The sequence below is a fragment of the Anser anser genome, assembly GCF_964211835.1.
Source record: "Anser anser genome assembly, chromosome: 1".
In the NCBI taxonomy this organism is placed as follows: Eukaryota; Metazoa; Chordata; class Aves; order Anseriformes; family Anatidae; genus Anser; species Anser anser.
The window spans coordinates 172,932,606-172,956,361 of NC_139720.1; the positions used below are offsets into that span (position 1 = coordinate 172,932,606).

The 23,756-nt window shown below is 34.3% G+C and overlaps 1 protein-coding gene across 17 annotated transcripts in view; it reads left to right on the forward strand.

The window, feature by feature from the left end:
- PCDH9 (protocadherin 9) overlaps nucleotides 1-23,756 on the forward strand; it is an 803,467-nt gene that overhangs the window by 237,188 nt on the left and 542,523 nt on the right. The window contains exon 3 of one of the 17 annotated variants that reach the window (XM_083820644.1): nucleotides 19,561-19,671. The exons of the other annotated variants lie outside the window; for them this stretch is intronic. Within the exon in view, the coding sequence (XP_083676770.1) occupies nucleotides 19,561-19,671 (111 nt within the window). The remainder of the gene's footprint in view (nucleotides 1-19,560; nucleotides 19,672-23,756) is intronic. 17 annotated transcript variants of the gene reach the window in all.

The window sequence follows — 23,756 nt, forward strand, 5'->3', positions numbered from 1 at the left end:
TTAAAGACACAGGGGATTTTTCAATTTTTCATCTGGTGTTAACCGGAGGTGCCATACAGGCAACTTCATGTAGAAAAGTACTTTTTTTTTTTTTTTCCTTCCAGCTTCCTGCTCTTAGAGTGTATTTTAAAAGAGATGTCTCAGTTGCAGTTTTGCAGTTTTTTGGGGGAATGCTTGTATTGCTGCCAGCTTACATCTCCCACTGGGAGCCACTGTGGAGCAGGGATTACCTCAAATAGGTTTCAGCAGATTAAACAAGACACCAAAAAAACAGCTTGCCTTTATTTTTTCTTCTTCTCTCTACAAATGAAACGGTAAACAGAAGGAGATGAATTGCCATTCAGTATGTCAACCATAACCAATATGTATCTCAGGAGGATTTTTTCCAACTTTACTAACCTATAAATAAGGTATCATCTGAAAACTTGTAAAGAAAATATCAAGTACATATATAATATCAAAGCTGTAGAAAAATGTAACTTTTGCTAAATTCTTGCATTGGTACATTGCAATTTTACATATCAGTTCTCATCAAATGTTCCTCTGTTTTCTGGGTCTAATTTTTCCTTTGCTTTCTGGGTCTGAAGGGCATTTAAATTTTGATTACTGAAGGAGACAGAGCTTTTCTTTCTATCTCACTGGGAAAAAAAAAAAAAAGTAACAGCTTGTACTTTTACACCTGGGTCACAGTTCTGTAGATGCCGTTACAATTCTTTCTCTTTTGTCTCCAAGTGCTGTTGAAGTCAGTGGATCTTTTTGCGTTTAAATTGCTCACTGAGTTTCAAGACTGAGAAAATGTTGTGCATATGTACTCACAGCGCAATTTTTAACTGGTGTAGATAAATTAAATCTTTATAGTATGTCATGGTGTACTGCCACACATCACTGCTGAGTTTCTGTCTGTAAATGTCACTCTGTATTAATAAAGCAGAGGTGGTAGACCATTTTTGAAATTCTACTTGGAGAGTAAAAGTAAAATTCTATTTGAAAGATAGGCCCCATGCAAAAAAATTTATCTTGTTAAATTGTTGACTCATGTCCTGTCTGTATGTAACTGAAGGTATTTATCTACATCCTAACATTCTCTTTGTTGTTCTAGCTGATTCCCTATTAGAATATGTAATCAAAGTTTCACTTCTGTCTTCAGTTGAAATCTTGTCTTCGGTAATTCCATCCATTAATGTGAAGTGATGTAGCTTGCTTCAATGATGTGTAATTGTATATTAATTATACAATACAAATTCATATTGTGGAATACACTTTATAGTATTGCTCGCATTTTTTTCCCAAAGTCAATCAAAGCTAGGTACTTTTTTTTTTCTTAATCCTACATGTTTTATGAACAAAATGTTGCCCCCCAAATTCCTATGCCTCTCACACAACAATTGCATATTATTCAACTAATATTTTTTTTTCCTAAATATATAACATGTTTAAACTATATGCTTAAGGTCTAGTTATAGATTCTCATTTTTTTTTCAAGGCAATCACGTAATGCCTTGCATTTCTAAATTGTTATAACAAGGCCCCAGCAAACAATATCAGTTATTTTCAACCTTTATTTTTGTAATTTCCATATACAAATATGAATTGTATAACTACATTCTTTATGCTGTGATAAGTGCTATTTTATACTGTAAGAACAAGCGTAAAGCATGATTGCTACTCATACCTGAATTGGGGAAAAGGAGAGAAACACTTGATTTTTCTCTAAACTTGGCCTAGAATTAAGCTTTAAAAAAGTTTGTTTTTAAAAAATCCCCTCATATTATTTGGAAACTCAAGCAATCTTTACAAGACTCTAGTTTATTGTGGATGAATGATAATGAGATTAATGCTCATACACTGAAAGCATGACAGTGTAAATCACGTCATTCTTGAAATGCAGTTAACAGTCAGAAAGGTAACTCAGCGCAAATGACATCATGGAGTTTCATATTTATTCTTTCTCAACAATTTCCTATTAAATGCCTTTGCATAAGCTTACAAGTAAAAAATCAAAAAAAAAATCAAACTGCCAGCTGTTCTAAATGAAGCTGAGATCTCAAATCTGTCTCTTAGCTCTTACCCACACAACGGAGTTTACTCTTTGAAACTTAGCTGCCACCTCTTTTTGGTGGTGGATGAGGCAGAATAAAATCCATCTCCCTCTTCCATGCAGTAGCTGTGGTGATATTACAACTGCATTATGATTAATTATGAAAACTGCTAGATGAAGAAACTGGTGCAACTCAATAAATAGAAACTGTTGTATGGACTGGAAATGTGCCATTTTTATATCAGACATTTTGCCTGTGCAAACCAAAGAAAATTAGAACAAGTGAAGAAGTCAGTATTTTTCATTTATAAGGAGAGAAAATAGAGTTCAGAGGTTGGAATTTGGGTTACCCTATCACCTATCTTCTTTCCCGTGTAGCACAATGGGGCCAGTATTTGACTGAATAAAGCATAAAGATTTAAAATAAAACGTTCAGTCCATATTTTCTCTAAATATTTTGCTTGGCAGAAGCTTCGTTACACAATGAGTCTTTTGGAAACAGCCAACTGCTTTATATAAAACAAGCTCCTGTTCCATTATTGCATTTGGGGGAGAACAATGAAAATTCACTGTTACTGGCCACATCAACCTGAATGAAAGCCAAACTAGAAAATTGAAAATGATTGTCAAGTTCATCATCTCTAATACAATAGAGGCAAATTAGAGTTATTTGCAGCAGCAGAAGTAGCAGCAGATTGCATTATAAATCATCATATCATTGACAGTCAATTACATTCAAAACTTTTCAAGCATGAGGCAGCAGCAGTGTTTATCTACTAACAAACTTATTCAAGCCAGAAAACACAGGGTGGGTGCATAAGAATGATTTCTTGGGCATTTGAAAGGTTTGCATAAAAAACAAACAAACAAAACAAACAGAATTTCAGCAAAAACATATTCCATGAAGTGTAGAGAGGATGAAGCCTGGTTTGTTATGAAGTTATATCCTTAAACCTATTCTGCCTTTCTTCCACTGCAATAAACCCACATTTGCCTGTTTTCTGTGAGAGCCCTCCAGTAATGTCAACTTCTTTCCAGTCATCTCTGCTTCATTACCACTTCTGCTTTCACAAGACTTCTAGCTCCTGAGTTCCCAGCATTTGCCCCCTTTCCCTTGTTCTTTTGTTTGTTTGTTTCAATTTGAAGTACGTTTTAGTTTGTCTCCTTCAGTAATGAAGAATTATTCAGAGTAAGTAGTTTTGTATTTTGGAGATCCAGTGACTCCCATAATGGATAATGTGATTTTAATTAGATAAATACTAATCAGATAGATTGTTTAAAAAACAAAACAACAACAACAACAACAAAAAAACACACCTTGAGAGGAAAGTCCTGCACAGTCATTTAACAGTGATTTTATTGTATGAACTCTGAGAAATGTATTGAACCCTCAGAAATGAATGCAATTTTTTCTCCACTGGAATTTACAATGGTTGTACCTTATGGCTAGGCCACTAGGATGAGCACAAAGTGGGAGCAAAACCTGCAGACCCTGAGAGGAAGGTTTGTGGTTTTACTACAATGTGAATGAAGGGAGAATGCTCCATATGATAAACTCCTTTTTCCAAAAGTGTAGGAAGTCCTCAAGCAGTAACACTGAATCACACTCTGTGAGAATTGTTCTGATATCCACACACCTGTGTGTGGGGGCAGGGGGGTTGTTTTTTGGGGAGAAAGTCTTATTTATTTATTTATTTATTTATTTATTTATTTATTTATTTATTTATTTATTTTATTGTAATTGAATATGCATAAACCTCCAGAGGCTCTGTATTAGGATTTTTTAATATTTTTACAATGATTTGAGAAAACTGTCATGCAAAAAAGCAATGAATTCCTCTAACACTGAATTGGGTAAAGAGTTAAGGTGGACAGATGTGTTGCTGTTCTGCAGAGTAAATAATTTATTTTTAATGAGAAATAAGACTTCAGGTCTGAGGTCTTCCTCCTGCAAGAGCTCCCCTTTGTTCCCTGGGAACCACTATCTCCATCACATCCCAGTCAGCTGACTCCAATTATAATGCGTGGAGACATGCCTGCAATTCATTCTCAATTTCAGTCCTAAACCTCCAAGTAATTTTTGTCATTAGCCACCCAGCCCTTGGCATATCTTGGATGAGAAGAGCATAAAGATGAAGAGCCAACTTGTTACAGTTACCACACATCTCTTCAGAATTTTAGCCAAAACTCAGGATTGATCTGTGGGTCCCTCTAACGTTAAGTAGCCAGCTGATATGCTGAATGTAACACTTCTTGGATAGTTAAAAAGATGACAGAGGTAACTACAGAGGGTAATTCAGATGTTCGGTGGGTTAAGCCATTCTGAGAATGCAGGACAAAAACCACGTAGGTGCCGTAGTTATGAAGCTATTCAGGCTATGGTCACAATGAACACAAAAATTAATTGTTACTCAGGTATTATTTTAAAGTACTAATAAATTAGTAGAACAGCTAGAGCAGAAAGGCTTGTGCATAATGCACAAGTATGTGTCCAATTTTACATGTCTAGAAATACTAAATAACTCTTAATTAATGTCTGTGTCATAGAAATAAAGAATAAAAATGTGGATATTCTGAGTGCAATTCATGTGCCTGAACATAGTTTTCTCAGGCAGTTTGGGATGCCCTGGCATAACCTAAATATGCTGCTCATATGGAATGGAGTGAGTATCCTAATAGTCCTGTGTCCTATCTACCATATGAGGCAGAAGATATATCATAATCTGTCATTTGTGGGGGTGTCTGGGGCATTTGAAATGGCAATGGACAACCGTGTTTAGGTAACTCAATCTCATCCAGTCTTTGAACTCAGTCGTCACATTATGAAATACCAACTACAAAACAGGAATCAATTATGTAGTTGTGCAGTTGTCTGCTTTTGTTTTAGTAGATATTTAACTGGGTCTGGTCTGAAGCATGAATTTCTTTGGCTAGCTAAAATTTAGCATATTTTCAAAGATTTTCAGTTTTACTAAGTCCTTTGTACAATTCTGACTGTAAAGCATATCTTTATTTATCCATCTCCTCTGTCTCTTTTGTTTTTTTATGAAACACTCTTGAACCCTCTATTAAAATAATGAATACTAAACTTAGTATGGAACCAGTTTTGTGGAGGATTATGTTCCATATCCACACCCTATTAAAAAACAGTGGTGTTTGCTTGCTTGTTTAGTTTTAATGCTTCTTGACAGCTCAGGTACTATGAAAAAGATTTTCTGTATGCTTGTTCTCAATTTTTTTGGACTTATATTATCTGGTGGCCATAAATAAGTCCTATTGACCTAGATAATTTTGTATTTATATTCACCCGTTTCACATGCTGAGTTGTGTTGTATGCTTATTCCAAAGGAGTATGTCAGCATTAGTAGCTGTCAGTGATATTCTGAGAATGAATTAAGCCAGAAGGACTTGATTAATCATGTTTACAAACTTATATTTCAATAACCATCATGAATAAAATACTAGATTTCAAATGAAGTTTTTGATTACTTGAAATTGAAAGTTATTACCATTGCGTTATCATAAATATAAAAGCAAGTTTGTGATAGGAATATTTGTTAAGATCAAAAGTAGTGATTTGATCTCAATAGCATAAAAGACTATTTAAATCACATTTTTTTTTTCTTTTAAATATATTATTCAACTTCATTAATCTTTGGGGATTTTTTTTCCTTTTTTTTTTTTTTTTCACAGCGGCTTTCTTTTTAGGTACACTCATTTAAAAAAAAAAAAAGAAAAGAAAAGAAAAAAGAAAAAAGTCTGATCCTGCTATTATTGACTGAAATTAGTAAGATACCTACCTTGCTTAATGCTGTGTGTGATTCTTTATTTTACGTACTAGAATTGGTTCTGGAAACCCAATTTTTCAGCTTACTAGCTTTAAACATTTGGGTCAGTTTAGTGTTTTTGAGCAGACATGTACAGGCTTTTACAAAGCTATGCTGACATTATTCAGTAGGTTTTAGATTACAGCAGTTCATTTGATACTTTCTTCTTTTTCTCTTATTTAAGAGTAGGTATTGCCAACAAATATTTGGGGTTATGTTCAAATATATCAAACATGATACCTGGTGTTTGAACATGTTAAAGCCTCAAAGCCATCCCGTTTCACTGTAATGTATGGAGTTTCAGCCATATCAGATGACTTTGTATTATAACAGTATCTTTGCTACAGTTATAGGCCCTTGATGTCCATCTTTACTAAATGCACCATATACCCTCCATGACCCAATTCCAGTACTTCCAAGGAAAAGTTTTAAAAAGGTCTTCTGTTTCATAAAGCGATGTCATCTTTGTGGGTTTATTTTGTGTTTCTTGGTGAATTAAGGCTGTGGTTGGGTAGGAACCATTGTTTGTCTTTATTTTTAACTACTTCCCAGTGGGAAACACCTTATCTGTTAAAAAGCCAATAGGAACCTATGAAAATACATATGTTCTTGGAATTCTGTTGTATATAGGCAACAGGAAACCTTTCTGTTGGGATTTGCACCTTCTTTCCATTATTTCATAGCGAGGAAATTGATGAATTGTCAAATCGTGCTACATACTTTAATTTTTGATAGAAAGAGTAAATATATTTATTCAAGGTCACTCATCTCCCGTAAGAAATGTTATTAATGTGAGAAATTATTCACTGAGGTAAACCACCTCCGTTGGACAGGAAAATGAATTGCTCCAGTCTTGTTTAGGCATGTACAAATCATTGTAAAAAAATTAAGGGAATTAATGTTTTAAGCAAAATATTTTGAGTCTATCCTAACAGTAAGCCTGGGAACTGATGAGAACTGGTTTTGATGATGTCGACAGAAATGGTTTCCTTGACATGATCCAAGGTTTAGGCTTGCCAAATGTCAGCTACAGTATGCTGACATGCAGTTGAGTGTGCAGTGACCCCAAAGAATGTGTTTATCCTCCTCCTGCTTGCTAAGGAGTAAGAATATATTTGCAGGTGCTTACTGTGAAGTATCTAACAAGACATAAATTGTGGCAAAGTGAAATTGCAGCTTATCAGACAAATTACATGTCTTCTAACAATGCAAGATTTATTTTATGCTTATACTTTTTGTTGTTGTTTTATTTTAAATATATTTGCTTTTCATGTAGTTGTTGCACTTTAAGGCATTTCATACTTCATCTGGTATTCAAGTTAGTCTTCTGTCCAATTGTATTAATATTCATCTTGTTTCATATATCTATTCTCTGTAGTTTTAAAGTTAAAAAAAAAAGTTGATTTTTTTTCCCAGTTAATAGGAAATATTAAAAACAGTGGTTTCCAAGACCCCTGAGCTTAAGTTGAAAGTGAAGCTTCTTCAAGATGGTGATCACAGAACAGAATACTAACCATGTTTACTTGTGAAATGCTTTTTTCCTCTAGATAATATAGTACTAGTATTTATACTAGTCAGGTTTTTGAATGGTGAGCCAGTAGTACTTACAGGAGAGAAGGTTGTTCTGAGAGACACATGAGATTTCCTGAAAAAATACAGATTTTTTGGGGAAAGAAAACAGAAAAAGGTGTGGGACAGTACACAGGGTATCATCTTGATATTCTGAAGAACTGAGTCTATTTCTCTGAGCACCACAACTATTGTTTGTGACCCTATAGAGATCACTACAACTCAGATATTGAACATGTTTGAATAAATAACATTTTTTTTTTTTTTCTGGAGTGTCTGGTAGAAGTACAACTGCAAATCCTTTTGAGAGATGCAAAAGGGACAGGAAGCATCACAAAATACTGTTATAGTTGCATCAGAAGCTCTTTGATAACTTGAACCAGAAAGGAATCATCCAAAAATGGAAGAAAGACATACGTGCCTCAGTACAAGTATAGAGAAATAACCTGAAAAAAAATAAAATAAAGAAGTGCAAAGTGAAAACTATATGTTATCTAGGCAGTGGCGCATCTCACAGATGTATAAAAATAAGACGAAAATAGACAGTATATTTTCATTATCAAATATGAAAAAGAAAGCAGATATAAGATGTGTAGAAAGCTGAAAAAATCAGTGCTGTTCTTTGCTTCAGTCTTTGTGCACTATCGTACAGAATTATTTGACCAGATACGCAATAGAAATGTTTTAATGAGTACATAGTGTACATGCTGAGGTAACATGCTGAAGTGTGCCTGCCTAGAAGAAAAAACCTTATAAAATAATAGTGAATAAAAGAAAAAATTCATGAATAAGAGCTTTATCTAAATCTTCTATATTTTGAGAACTTGTGGAGGTTTTGGGAGCCTCAAGTGTTAGAAGAAAGTAAAAATATTATTGGGCTTCAAAATAACAAAAAGAAGAGCCAGGATGTTATAGATATTCTGACTGAATCATTTAAAAGAGTCTAGAGCAAAATGTTAAGATCTACAAGAAATGAATTTAACTCTAGAATGGTTTTGACAGGGTAAATGATCTATATAGAAATCTGCAGATTTAATGCACCTTGAGTTTAGTAGGCTTTTTCATCCTGTCTCATATGACACTCCTGTAAACAAACTTGGATTCCATTTAATCAGTGTCATGATGTCTAAGAATCAATCAGTTACTATTAGTCTCACTTCATGAGGGAGAAGGCATGTCAACAGAGTCCTGCATGTATCTCTCCTGGATAGAGTATTCTGTTTAGTGTCTTCATAAATAATTTTAATGTTATGCTAATATATGATCAAAAACATGCAGAAATTATCTAGATTTTATTTAAATTCTTCTTGAGGATCAGCATTCAAAATTTTGGACAGCAGCTTTAAAGCAACAAGTTGATATATATTTTGTTACACTTGGGAAGGAGAAATCAAATGCACCAAGCAGAAGATATCTGCCTAATCAGATGATAGTAGAACAGAAAGAAAATGTAGAAAACAATTATTCAGGTCAGATAGTGCTTCTGAGGCCATATCTAGTTTATTGTTTAGGTTTGGTCATCATGGTTTAAAGAAGAGTTGAGCAAGCTACAGAAAGTATGAAAGAGAAGATTAAGAATGATGAAGGCTTTAGAAGACATGACCTACAAAGAAATGTTGATTGAATTTGTTTTGTTTAATCTAGACAAGAGAAGACTCAGAGAAAATATGAGGTTTATTTTATGCAAGAATTTGTTGTAAACAGGACAATGATCAACTGTTTTTCTTGATCAACTGAAAATGAGGAATAAATTGGGTTAATCTACAGATTTAGATTAGGTGAAAAAAAAAAAAAAAGCTTATCAGGCAGTAAAATACTGGAATAAATTACCCATGGACATTTTCTTTCTCGGAGTTTTCTACAAATTTGCCAAACGTTTGACAAATGAGTCAAGTATAATTGCTTTTCTTCCTTTTATGTAGCTGAAGTACATATTCTGTTGAGATCTTATTTTACAGTCATTAATATGATTCCATTAAATTTATGTTTGTTTTACCAGTTTTATTTTGTATTTTTGTGCTTAAGTTTCTTAGTGTCAAAATACAATAATAATTTTTTTACATTTGGTAGTCATGGTGGAAGTACATGAAAAATTGTGACTGCTTGGATACAGTGACAATGGAAGCCATATGCATTTGTACTGTAGAGTGATAGACAGCTACTCTATGAAGTCATTGTGAAAATGACATCTCTTTGTCTTGAATTCTTGCTTTCTATTTCTGGGAGTTCGGGAGATACAGTGGCTTTGCAGAGTTGTGAAGGAAGTATCTAACCTCAGTTGTGCCTCTTGGGACCCTTGGACAATTTTTGGAGAAGTGTATTTACATATCTCCAATCAAACCTTTGGCAAGTATGGGAAAAGCTCCCAGCTGCCAGTTTTGACATCCACAATTCTGGCAGCTGTTAGTCTTGAAGGGGAAAGAGGAAAAAAAGAAAAAGTAATAGCATTGGTATTTTTGTAGAGCTTGGGTGACATTTAATATTACCTGCTGAAAATAATAAAAATAAAAAGGCATGAATGAGAAGGTGAGAAAAGGGTTCCAACTCATGGAGCAGATAATAGTAATTTAGTATTTTAAAGCAACTTCCTGAGTATTTAATCTCTGAACAGTTCCACTTTAAGCTTGTTAAATTGAAAGTTGAAATAAGAAATTACAGACTGAAGGAATAGGGTTAAAAATAAATCCTCAAGTGGGCTGGCAAAATGCAACTTCTTGGGGAAAAATAGTTTACCTAATGTCAGCTTTCTGTTGTAATTTTCATAGGAAAAGGTCTGGTACTGGTATTTCTCAAAGGGTATGTTATTTTATTATAAAGATAAAAAATATGTAATACTGGTTATATAAGATAAATAAACTTTAGGTGTTTGAAGGATTTAGAGAAGTAATGTTATGAAAGGGAAAGATACTGCTTCACATTTTATTTGTATTTGCCATACTTTGATTGTACTTCTAAACAATAAAATGACTTTCTGTAACTTTTCAGTTAAATGTGTGGTAATTTTAAACAGATTCTCTGATGTGGTTTGGCACTGGTTGCTGGTTATGCTAATGCTTTTTGAAGTTTCATTCACTAGGAGCCTACAGTCTTCCAAAGGTAAAACTGATATTATAAGGAATTTTGCGTAAGTAGAACCACATAATTTGACCTGGAGGTCATAATAGATTTTCTCTTGTATTGAAGTATCATGGATAGTATTAATCTGTATTTGTCTTTTGTTTTCTGTTATATGTTATCTTGATGCATCGGCATTACAATAACAAATAGCCTGTCAACACACTTACTGGACCGCAACCCTCTTGGGATAATCACTGAATTTTCATCAAGACTGCAATGATTAGTGTTTCTGATTATGATAATCAAATAACTAATTAGCTATCATGTCTCACAAAAGACATAGTTAAAAATGTTTTCAGAGTGTTTTGAGACTGAAGTTTTAGCTACTTTTTTATTATTATTATTATTCAGAAAACTTAGAGCATGTAGGAGGAAATAGAAGTTTCTTGTTTTCATTGAAAAGGAGCTGAGTTGTTTCTCACTCTGTCCTGCGATATCAAGATCTGTACTTATGTTTCTTCTGTGTATTTTTGAGCATGGCTGATTTGAAAACATGGTAAAATTACTACTGGACAAGGTAGCACATTTTAGTTTCTGGGTTTTGCATGTTTATTTATTTTTTTCTTTATATTTTGTGCCTTTTTTATTTACCTTTTTTTTTTATTTTGTGTGTGTGTGTGAATTTTCAGAAATGTTAAAGTCTGATTAGACTTCAGTGTAGATACAGAGAGAGATCTCAGCTTCACAGATTGCCTCACAGCAGTGCTGCATTTTGGTGCTGAGATGGTGTTCTCACCTTTATGTGTATGTTCTGTTCTCTTTTTGTATTTGTACAAGATGAAAGCTTGTGATGCTTTGTTTAGGCTTCCTGCTTTCAGAAGTGAGTGTCTGACTTTTTTTTTTTTTTTTTTTAATAACGATGACAGAGAAAGAAGACAAAATAATGAACGTTTGAGTTTGTTAAAGGATTCATTATGTGCAGTACTGGTTCCTTGTTCGTTCCCAGAACTACTGTTGGATCCATATATTTGTAATTGCATTGTTTTCCATGCTGTCCTTCATCTGTGCTCATTTTAAATGTCACAGAGAGAGGTGATGACATTATGCTAATTTGTAATGGATTCCAGTGTTACATTGCCCCATTTCTTTGACCTCAGCAAAGAGCGCTTGCTGAGAAGAACAGAGGATGATTACCTCCCCTCTGAGCATGCACTAGCTGCTCTGGCTGCACGACCTTGGATTTAAAGAATAAACTCTAAAATTGCTGTGCAGAGGTTGTACAGGTTTTGTGCCTAAAACAAAGAAAGGATTTCAAAGAGAATTTTTTCCCTCTGTGGCTGAGTTTATAGATTCTTCCTCATATAATAACTCTCTCATTCAGAAGTTCCTCTGCCTAGGCTTGTGAGATCAGTTTTCAGTGAATGTGCAAAGAAATGTAGCTCCCATATATTTAGGATATCAAGCTTTTATGGGAGAATTAGATGAAAGACTGAGTATTGCAGTTTATTATGAGTTCGTGGACAGAGTTAGACTATACCTGTATCAAGATAAGGATTTTGCCTGAAAGACTTCTGTGGTTTGATCCTCCTGAAGCCTAAATGCAGGAATTATTGAGCTCCTGACTACAAAAAGACTCTCAAAGCAGCCCCTGAAACTGTATCAATTCTATACTGCTATAATAATAATAATAATAAAAAATAAATAAATGGTGGCAGGATCAAAGACATAGTTGAGCCATTACTGCTCCTTTTAAAAGAGAACTGAACAGGGTCATGTGGGAGGACCCTATGAATGGTGGAATGAAGGAAGATTTCAATCTCCTTTTGAAAAGACACTGGCATTAATATGATTTTGAAGAGCATGAACAAGAAGCTCTACAGTCAAAGCACTGCTTCAGGAGCAGGTTTTTTGGCCTTTTTTATGTCAGTTACAATCACACTAAAGCTCCAAATAAGAGGTGAGTAAAGCCCGAGGACATGATTCTGCATTCATTCCTCACCTAAACCTCCCCCTTATGCTCAGTGGGAGCATAAGGGGGAGTTTTGTGTTAGGCGACACTGCTTCAGTTCTTGATTCTGGCTCACAGTGAAAGACGAATCCAGTGTGTAACTTCCTTATTTCTCTTCAGTCATAGGATTCGTAAGAAGAACATAACAGAAAAATTAACTAGGAAGGTTATTTTCACCAAACAGAATTATAATTTGTCTTTCCTCAGATGTGAGTTGATGTTTTTATTTTAAAAGATCAGGGGCATCACACTTGGTAAAAGGCAGAAGCTATTGAGCTTTGTCTATGGAATAACTGGTATTTTCAGGTAGTACCTTTGATTTGGGATCTTTTCACTGATTATTTTATTTCCTTTGGGTGATTATCATTATTAATGATACTGAAGTGAAATCTGTAAACCTATCAGCAGACTTGGTGGATTTGAATTTTTCCTTCAGTAGAAGAATAGGAAAAGTGAAATTGTGTTCTGTACAGATGCAGGCAGTGTCAATTGCAGGTTACCATATCATTTTCCCCTCCATATTAAAGACACATTATTTTTTTCTGGAGGGAACAGACCTTAGCTTTGGTACCCCTTAGGGCTTCATAGATTTCAAAATTTTGGAGCAGGCTACACTGTCTTGTAGATTGAAAATGGGGGGGGGGGCACAGCTAGTGAACAGATTTTTTTTTTTCATGTTCAGAATCTCCTTAATTTTAAGACACCAATACCTTATTAAAATCTACTAAAATAAATCATATTTCTGTTAGCTTTCTATTCCAATAAATTTCTAAACATATTTGAAGTGATACAGTTGCTTGAACTGTTTGCTTACATGTCCAATCACATGTAATAACATGTAATAACAGCTGCTGAAATGCATTTGCTTTTGGGCAGGTCATGACAGGTGCTTAAAAAGGGATCTTCCATTAAAATTGTATTACAGTTTTCATAATGACAGGTAAATTTGAACTATGAGCTAAAATACAATTAGTTTCCATATTTAGGTTGGCAATCACTCAGATACCAATATTACAGTGTTGTACTTCACTTGTTTCAGAAATAAATTTATCTTAAAATATACTGCCCAGAAGGCATTTTTTTTTAAATTATTATTATTTTATTTTATTATTATTTTTTAGCACTGCTGTAAGGTCATATTCCATATTAAATATGTAAAAGGAGTTAATTCTGTAATGTAAAGTTCATAAAATTGTACAATATGATTTGTATGTTCACTATGCTTATAACGCTTGAGTTCTTCAGTAGAGTCAGTCTACTAGGCAGCAAATGGAATGAATTCCTTTAGCTATTAATGAAAACGTCTGACGTATTCTTCCTAAGGCAGTCTTTGCACCAAAATGGCATTTGTATTCAGCTGATTGTAAAGTTACAAATGCCTACATTTCTTTTCTCAATTTATTTAAAGGATATTGTTAAGGTGCAGTCAGGAAATCGCAGTAGCCTGTAATGCAGATCTGTAGAGCCAGTCCAGCATGTTATCCTATTGTAATTTAAAACTCTTCATTACATTTTCCTTCTGTGAAATAAATTTTTGGCAAGACAATAACTATGTGTGGGGAAAGAACAAGGCAGATCCCATTGTTATTCAAAGTATATTTTGATAAGAATTTTGTTTAAATGTATACCCATGGTAACTTGGTCAGAGTGAGTATAAAATTCAAAGATAGTGGTCATGAACCATTTAAACCTGAGATTAGTAACAGGCACATGACATCTGTAAAAAGTGTGATCCATACCAAAGTGTTTCTGCATTCCTTCTGCATTCCTTCTTGTGAATAGTGACTTGAAATTGAATCTGGTTTGGATATAACAAGATGGAGAGATGAATAGTAATTGAATGTCAATAATCTTTGCAGTTGGACTTTGACATGCAACATTATTCTCCTAAGTGCAAGGTTTTGTTTACCATTCTCCAGTCACCTCTTCCTCTGCATTTCCTTTTCCTTGGAACACTTAATGCTTTGTTGGCTTTTAGCTGAACTAGTCTAGCTTGTATATTACAGATCATTTACTAGGAACCTGCTGGGTTACTTGCAAAAAGGGTGCTGTTCTTCAGTTCTTAATTAAATCACCAACAATTCCATTGTAATGGTACATTTAATATATTATTTGCAAACCTTTGCTGGATTATTTTTAATGTGTAACTGAAATAGTGTTTCATTTTGCATTTTCATAGTATGATGGCTGTAACATGAAACAAATACACTGTCAAACTTAAGTCACTTCTAATTTAAGTATTAAAGAATACCAGTTTATTTATTTTTTTTTTTTTTGTCTTGTTCACTTTAAAATAAGATGCTTGAAAATGGATCTCATTGAACAGTCATTTTCTTTGATATTTTTAAGTGTGTTTAATTCTGAATATATGCCAGGGTTCTAAATGTCTCTAATTAGAATACAAAGTGTAGTGGAAAATTATTATCAATATTTTGTATCTTTATGTCTCAGTTCAGTTTTACTATCACAATTTCAGAGTTAAAAGAACTGAATTATGTCATGACATATATCCCTTGCCCACTGCTGGTAGACCTTTGTGAATACTGTCCCTCAGCCCAGAGGTCTGGAAGCCCTTGTTGGCGAAGACTCAGGCAAAGAAAGCGTTGAGTACCTCTGTGTTGCCTGTACTTGCTGTCACTAAAATATCCACCCTATTCAGTAACAGTCCCACATTTGCCTTTTTCACCCTTTTTCTGTCACAGTAGTAGTAGTAGTTTGTTTTGTTGCTCTCAATGTCCATTGCAAGTGTCAACTTTAAGCTTTTGCTCTCCAGCCCTTCATGCCCTAGATTCCCATGTTTTTAGATTTCCCCTGTTGTAACTTGTCCTTGCTTCCACCTCTGGAAAACAGACTTTTTTATATTGGAGCCATACAGTATTGCATGACTGTATAAAATTGTGCAATATTTCATTGCATGATTTTATGACATAGTAAATGTTTTTATTTGGGATGTGATTCAGCTGGTGGAATTGTTTCAGACTTAAAAGAAAAGGCAAACCTTTACTGACACTTGGCTCTTTGACTTCATTTCACTTCGGTGATAAATTCTTCCAGACCCTTTCCCTAACAGATATACTGCTTAGTTTTAAATGTCCCTCACTGATATTGCATTTAAAAAACACCAGTCATTTGGCATAGTGGAATAAGTTCTTTTGGCAGCAGGTACAGATGTAAGTTTGACAGGCTTAATTGCAAGGAAAATGTGTGGTATTCTTCTGTGATTCATCCTGTCTGCTCTTTTAGTCCATCCTTCCAGGTTTAAGAGAAACTTGGAACACTGTTTTTAACACAGTGTTAATATCTTTCTAAACTGACTTAACAAACACTGTACTACTACTACTAAAAAGAAACTCACTGCTAACAAACACTGTATGTTTCTGCAGGCCTGAAAAAAAAATTGAAATTTCAATTTCTGTTGGTCTTGTGTAGACATGTAGATGAATATTATGTAGAAAAACTTCTGATGATTTCCTCAAGTCATCGTGTTCTACATAGTTGCAATGAAATATATATATATCTTTTTGCCTTTCACCTAATAAAAATCTCAGAGCCTTAAGGATTTATGAATGTGTATGTGCACACCTAGTGCTTCTCAGATTTACCAATTCTGAATTTTCAAATTTACCAATTCTGAATTCTGAATTTACCAATTCTCAGATACCAATTCTGAATATGGAAACATTCTACACGTTATATGTGCAGATATTTATACTGCTAGTATATGATGCTAGAAACAGCTTTGTAAATCTTCTGTATCTTGGCCTATTACTATGCTTTGATATCTGCAGTGTATGTTTATTTCTATTTATTTATTTGCTGTTATGGTCTAATAGCTTTTTGTGGTATACTTCCATCTTTGTCTGAGTAATTGTGTGCTTGATCAAATTGGTTGGGATGTATTTCTAGAATATTTAACATGAACCAAACTTGACTGAGTGTGCATCAGGCATAGTGAATAAGCTTCTACATCCTTCTGATAAACACGTAATTTGAGAACTTTGTAAGGACTGTTGCTGACAAAAGTTGAATAAGCAAAATGGAGATCAGAGTCTTCCATCTTAAGGTTTCAGTTCTACAAAGATATAAGAAGTCCGTTATGTGCTTTGTGAGCATAAAATGGTTATTCGTAGTGATAGTGTAGTTGTATATCATCCGCAGGTGTAAAACTACATAAATATATGCATATCAGATGTGTGTATTTATGCATGTATATATATATCCACATACATAAATGATTGTACGATCCTTTTCCTCCCCCCAGAAGAAAGCCCTATATTTCATCTGTATTTAATTTTGAAGACATTTTCCACTTCATTTTGTAAGGAACTTGGGGTATAATCCTTACCTATTTCCTCCACTCCACATTCTTTTAATTCTGTTTCCTCACCAAAAGACATCAAGAAATAAATTCCCTTTAGGGATTTTAAATTTAGAGCATGGGGTTCTTAATGAGGGAGTAGAAATTGGTGGTACTTGAAGCAAATAAATTAAAGAAACAAACAAACAAACACACATCATGGTTTAGTGAGGAATAACTGATATAGCTGAGAGAGTGCTAACTCAGTCCTGATGTCTGTTGGTATTTTAATGTAGCCTGCAGCATAAATATAGAACTCCTGCCTCCTTAATTATAGCGAACATATTTTATAATGGTTCTATTGATCTTTTGTGAACAATGTTGATCTTGTAGGAATGGTAGGTGGAGCAACTAAATAAGAGCTAACACCTCTATGGCTTTCCAGCAGGGTGGTAATACTGAAGTGCTTCTTAAACAGAAATACTCAGTTATTTGTGCAGTTGATGTAGCATGTATTTCCAATATTCTAAAAAGTGTGTGAGTATAGTTCTCAATTTCATGACTTGGACTGTTATCAGCTTCTGTCATTCACAGGAAATTACATCCTAAAATCTCAGTAGATAACATGTAGCTTCTGTAAAAACTAGTGAGATGAGGTAATGCTATGTAGGCAGTACAGATTGTCCCTGATTGAATACAGATTGAATATAGCATTTGGAAGAACTTTTGCCAATCACTGAAAATAGTCATTACATAATTAAAATGAAAAAAGTGCCTTCCTGGATTGAATGACTTTTTTATAAGGAAACTAATTAGTGAACTTAAAATAACAATGATGTTTCAAAGTTAGATAAACCACTGCAGAAAAGTAGTAACAAGGATGATAAATTACAATCAAATTTGAACTATTTTACATTTCTTTGAGTTTCTATGAGCACTTTTTTCCCCACAAGCACTCAGTTCCAGGACTGGCAAAGAAATCTCTGAACTTGGTTAGAGAAACTATTCTTTGTATTAAGCTATTTCTGATTACTGATTAGATAAAACAACTAATTCTGAGATGCAAAACTCACAGCTCTGTATTTTTTTTCCTGGCTTTGCATTATTTTTGAATCTGTCTTATTTAAGTAGAGTTTGGAAACACAGGCTTACTGCAGAAACTGTGTCAAATATCTCATTCCAAGAGACAGACAAAATCCTTCTGACATTACTCACAGGAGTAGTTTTGCATAATTCAATGAAATTGGAGAGAGTATTTGATAATAATAATAAAGGTCAGAAGAATGGGAGGAAAAAATGTCTTCGTTTTGCAAGCGAAAAGCATAAATGCATTATGTGCCAAATATCACAAGTCACTGGATGAGGGAATGAATTGTGTGGGATCTGACAAGTTCCCAGCACTATCTAATGGGATTTTAAAACCCCATGTTTTATTGTGATTTTTCAGAAATAGTTTGTTACAATTTAGCCAATCCTACAGAGAAATTACATTCTCTTCAGGAAAATCAGCAGTTATAACAGGCAAGCATACTTGCTTATACTGTTGAGGCCTCTGAATTCATTCCGTCTCACAAGACGGAAAAGAAGCAGAATTTCAAAAGAAAACATTTTGAATTTTACAATACTGCTGTAAGAATGTACTGTTCACTGGAAAGAAAGTAGAACTTAAGGGTCCTATTCAGTGACCTTCAATGCAAAGCAATACCTGATGAAGTTGATAAACCATTTTCTAGCGTTATGATATTATATATATTTATCATTATTAAATATTTTGGCCTATTTATCAGTAGTCTAATATCCCCATCCCAAGACAATGCTGAAAAACTTGTAAAAATTTAAAATTTTGTAGGCAGACTGGGGATCATGATACTGTCCTACAAAAAGTATGGCCTGTGTCTGTTAAGCGCTCATTTATTCTGAACGAGGACGGATATTTATGGTGTCCTCTCTTTCCATCTCCAAAGTTCACATTGTAGTCATTAGCTGTGAACAGCAATTGTTTACAAATTGCCACAAATTGATGGGCAGTAATTGATCAGTCCTAACTGATCTCTTCAAATGCTGAGTTAGTTATGCTTCTGTTGATGCATGCTGAGTTTTGGTCTGCCAACAATTTGAACAAAAGTAGGGTCAAAACTGATGGGCCTTGTGCCCTGTCTGTTATGACAACTCATGACCCAAAAACGTATTACCTCTCATCTTTCTGAAATTTGTCTTATTTGTGGTTTAAATACTGCTACTATCTGAATAGGGATCAATGACTTATGTAAACAGGCCTTTGGACTGAGATCAAGGCTTTGACTTTCTAGCCAAACAGAAATAGGGAGGAACAAAATGTATGAGATTCTTGGGTTTATGTATTCATTTATTATTCAGTTGGGAATTGTACAGTCACATTTTGTATAGCTTAAGAATCTTGACATATAGCAATGTAAATGGTAAATAACTAATTTAGTTGAAGTGTTTTAAAGGTACAAAACATTTCCTAGATAGCTTGCAGTGAAAACTTTCCATATAGTCAATGTATAAAAAATTAGGACTAAGCAGGACTCTACACAGAGATCCATAGTTTGGAGCTGAATTTTTATGAAAAATTCAGCTTTCCCATGTAACTTTTTAGGACTTTCTAGCTTAGACATTTTCAGAGATTTTGTGGCTTGCTTTGTTTAGAACACTTGATGTTATTTTTTCTGTAGTGAAGCTTGTTATTGGTAATCATCTTGAGCTATAAGTAACTGACTAGTTTTTCACCATCATTTGGCAGTCAAATTCAGTGCAACTCAGCCTAGCAAAATTGACAGTATTCTTCTCACAACTGTGCAATCCCCAAGTGATAATTCCTCATTTTCAGAAGACTGGAAAAAGACATTACGAGGTATGTTTCTAGGGAGTCTTCATGTTTGTGTCACTGACTTTCTCCTTCATCACTTGGAGGGTTCTCTTTTATGTTGCTGTTTCTTCATTAAATTTGTTGCCATTTAAAACCATCTGCGTTTATTATTATTATTATTATTATTATTATTATTGTTATTTATGATATTTTCTATACACTATTCATATGTTAGTACTGGTTATATAAAACTAAACAAGTGAAAAGTATTTTTATTTTAATGCCATGAGGTAAAATGGTCCTAAAAAAGGGCTGCAGAAATACTGCTTTTCAGTCAAACAGTTCAAAGAACTGACTAAACTTATTAGTTTCCATAGCTTTTTTTGTTTGTTTGTTTTTACTGAGTAATCTGATTTCCAGAATTCTCTGACAAATGACCACTGAGCATTCCCAGATCAACTCTATGTTACAAGATCAGCAATGTACTGCAGGCATATTTGGCTCACAGTATGTGTCATTGGAGGGGTGAGATATTCTTCATTTACACAGTAATTTGAAATGTTTACTTACAGTATGCAGTTTATCAGCACGTGCAATGCAAGACTTTCATAAGACCTGCCAATATGAGCAGATATACCAGTAGTATCAAACTCAGTCATCATTTCATAAAATATTGTGATGATCTCTTTCTGGTGTTGTCATCTCATTTGATTAAGACTTGCCTTTGAATTCTAAGTGCTTCCAACTCTCAGTCACAACTTACTTATTTAACACAAGACACGGCCTGCTCTGCCCTGCCCTGCCCTGCCCCTCCCCGCCCCTCCCCTGGTACTTGATCAATGTAGTTGATAAAATGATAAAACCAGGTCACGCTTACTTGTAATTTCCCAAACTTTAAAACTGTTGTCAGAAACCTCTACTTTTTGATTTTACTATGGCAATACTTTCAGTGTAAAACACCAATGTCCAGTTGTAAAGAGAATCTGTACCAGCCAATATGGAAATTCAGAATACCCAGAGTTGGATTAATTTAACTCCTTGGTTTTGCACTTCTTTTAATTTAATTGAGTAGTTTAGCCTTAGTTTATCATTGAGCATTTTTGGATTTGTTCATAACCATGTCTTGCCACAGAAGATTTTTGTTTTTTTTTTGTTTCTTTTATGTGGCGCTTTTGGTCCACAAAAGACAGTCCACCATGAAAGACTGGAAACTCGAAGCTGTAAATTTCCAACACAAGGATGAAATTTGGAATATATCCTCTGATTCCCCTGGGCTAATTTGCTCTCCTAAACTACAGGAGACGCTCTTACACAACAGATTATTTTTTTATTGGTTTTCTCTGTTACTGCTGCAGTTACAAGGGTAAGGGCACAAACTGGAAGTAGAGAAGCCTGTCTTCACCCAGCCCCCCCCCCCCCCCCCCCCCCGCCCCCCCCACACATTGGAGGAAGAACATAACTGCCCAACCACAGTAACATCTCTGATCTTATGCTGCAATCCAGCGGTGTGATTACAGCAAATGTAGACGTGCCTGATCAAGTAGATAACAGTTTAACTGTGTCAGTGTCATGTTCATTATGGGTTGAAATATTCTCACCCCATGACTTTTAGGAGCTTGGGTAGACTGGTTGGAATGTCCTCAGCTCATTCTATTGCTGTCATTCTCCGTGCTATCTAGGTTATATATGGGGGACCAATTACAGTCACACATGAGACTGCAGTGTAGGCATACCCTCAGAAACAGAAGGGAAACAGAATGTGTTTTAAACTTATTTTAAGGAAAATATAGATTTCTGTTTTGGATGGCCCTGAGTGGCTTACACTGTAGGAAGAAAATGTAGGTGGTAAGGTATATTTGGTTACAAGACCTATTGCAGAAAAATTTGGATTAGTAAAAGTGCCTCAAGAATAAGAAATATTTAAAATTTAAAGTATCTTAAATTATGTTTTAGGAAACTTCAAACTGAGGTTGCTGCCTTTCCATTCATAGTAGTACACGCAGAGAACCTATTTTAGTTGAAGACAGTTTGCTTCTCTTACATATCTGTTTGTACAGTGATAGAGGATAAAATTTGATTTCTAAGGGGATCTGTTCTACCTGTAATAGAAAATAAAGTTGTTTAATAACGAGCACTGAAAATACATATTTCCTTTTTCATTTTCTTTCTAACGAGATGTTATTATAGCCTTTCCATTTAATATACTTTTTCTTTTCTTTTTTTTTTTTTTCTTGAGAAATAGAACTCTTACAGGATATTTGCCTTTTGCAGGCTTGGTATCTAGGCAATAATTATTAGAGTTTAAACATTATCCCTTTTTTCATATAGATTTCTCGTTAATTTGCAGTCAAGTATGTAACATTAAACACCAGGTCTCAGAATGAAGCGTGAATGGTTATTATTGTTGTTTTATTTTAAAATAATTACTTCCACAGAGGGTTTTCTTTTTTATTCTTTTTGAAGAAAACATTGCATTGATCTTGTTTTGTAAAAACTTTTAACAAAATGAATTTTATGATGGAAGCAAACTTTAATTGTTATTTATCTCAGTCAGATGAACAATGAGTCTACTGATGATGATTAATTAGCACTGGTTGAAGTTAAGAATTCCTTTTCAACTCTGTTTCCTTAAACTGCTATTCAGAAACATGACTTAAGGATTTTCTCTAAGAAAAAAAAAAAAAAAAAAAAAAACAAGCAAACAAAACAAACAAACAAACAAAAACCCCACATCCTATCTGTATTGCTAAGGAAGTAAATGACTGTGTTTATATTGGTATACACAGGATACTTCCAGCTTGTGGTGAACATTTTTCCAATTTCATTTGTCTTAATGGCTTGGACCTTGGTGGCTGTACTCTTTACATGTGCTTTTCCATGAGACCAAGTCAGAATTTTACGTCTCAACAGAGACGCTGAATCTTTCTATGAGCGAGGATTTCTTCTGTGGTTGAAGGTGGTTAAATCAATTCCTTATTACTGAAAGGCACAAGAGACACAATTCAGAGGAACTGAGACCAGATCATTATAATCAGAGGGGAAGCTGAATCTAAGGTTAAGCACATATGTAAATGTTTGTCATAACAGGGCATAGACAGGCAAGTCAAACCAAGTGTAGAGATCATAAGATTAAAAATCCAGCATCAAAATGATTCAGAATTCATCCTGTGAACTTCAGAAGTGTTTTAAGTCTCTTTGTAATGTCAGGTGGTCTGCTCTTTACCTATGAATGTACTTCTAGTTAGGGGTCACATCACTGCAGTAACTGAGTGAATCACAAGTGTTCAAAAATAGAAATCCTTGCAGATTTACAGAATAATGCTTATTTTCAGGAATCTTAATGGTGTGTGAAAGCAGGTGGAAAATTAATGTAGTTTGCCTTACATCTCAGAATAAGTGGAATTTGAGTGTACTGTAGAACTGTTTGGAAAATGGGGGAAAAAATTACTATTCCAGTCCCTCTAACCACTTTCATGTAATTCTTCTTCCTTCCTTCCTTCCTTCCTTCCTTCCTTTTCTTTCTTTCCTTTTCTTTCTCTCTTTCTTTCTTTCTCTCTTTCTCTTTCTTTCTTTTTCTCTTTCCTTCCTTCCTTCCTTCCTTCCTTCCTTCCTTCCTTTTTATTTCTTCTCTCTTTAATGGAGGTTTCTAAAGCCTCTTCTCCCCCTGTTCCCCTTTACAGAGAACATTATATATTTATTCTTCCTTGTTGTTGTTGTTTTTTTTGTTGTTGTTGTTGTTGTTTTTTCCAGAATGATTGCATTTTTTGCTCTTGGTTCAGTTTATATCCCCCAGCAGCTGCCCAATAGTCTGTTTCCTGATGTTACAAATACATGGTTATGTTGCTTCTTCTATAACCTTTCCCTCATTGTGCTGAATTTAAAAAGGAAACTTTAGATATACATTGGGTAAATTAATTACTTCTTCCAATCACAACATTTTTTCATTGAAGGTATGAGTTAATGAGTGATTGTGTTTGTGTTAACTAAAAGATTTTAATTAATCTCAGTATTCTTTTGTTTAATCGATTAGCATACATAAGAACGGTCCTACTGCACGCCAGCCAAGAGTTGACCTAGCCTATTGTTTGGCCATCAATAATAAGAAAAAAAAATAGAAGAACAGGGCAAAG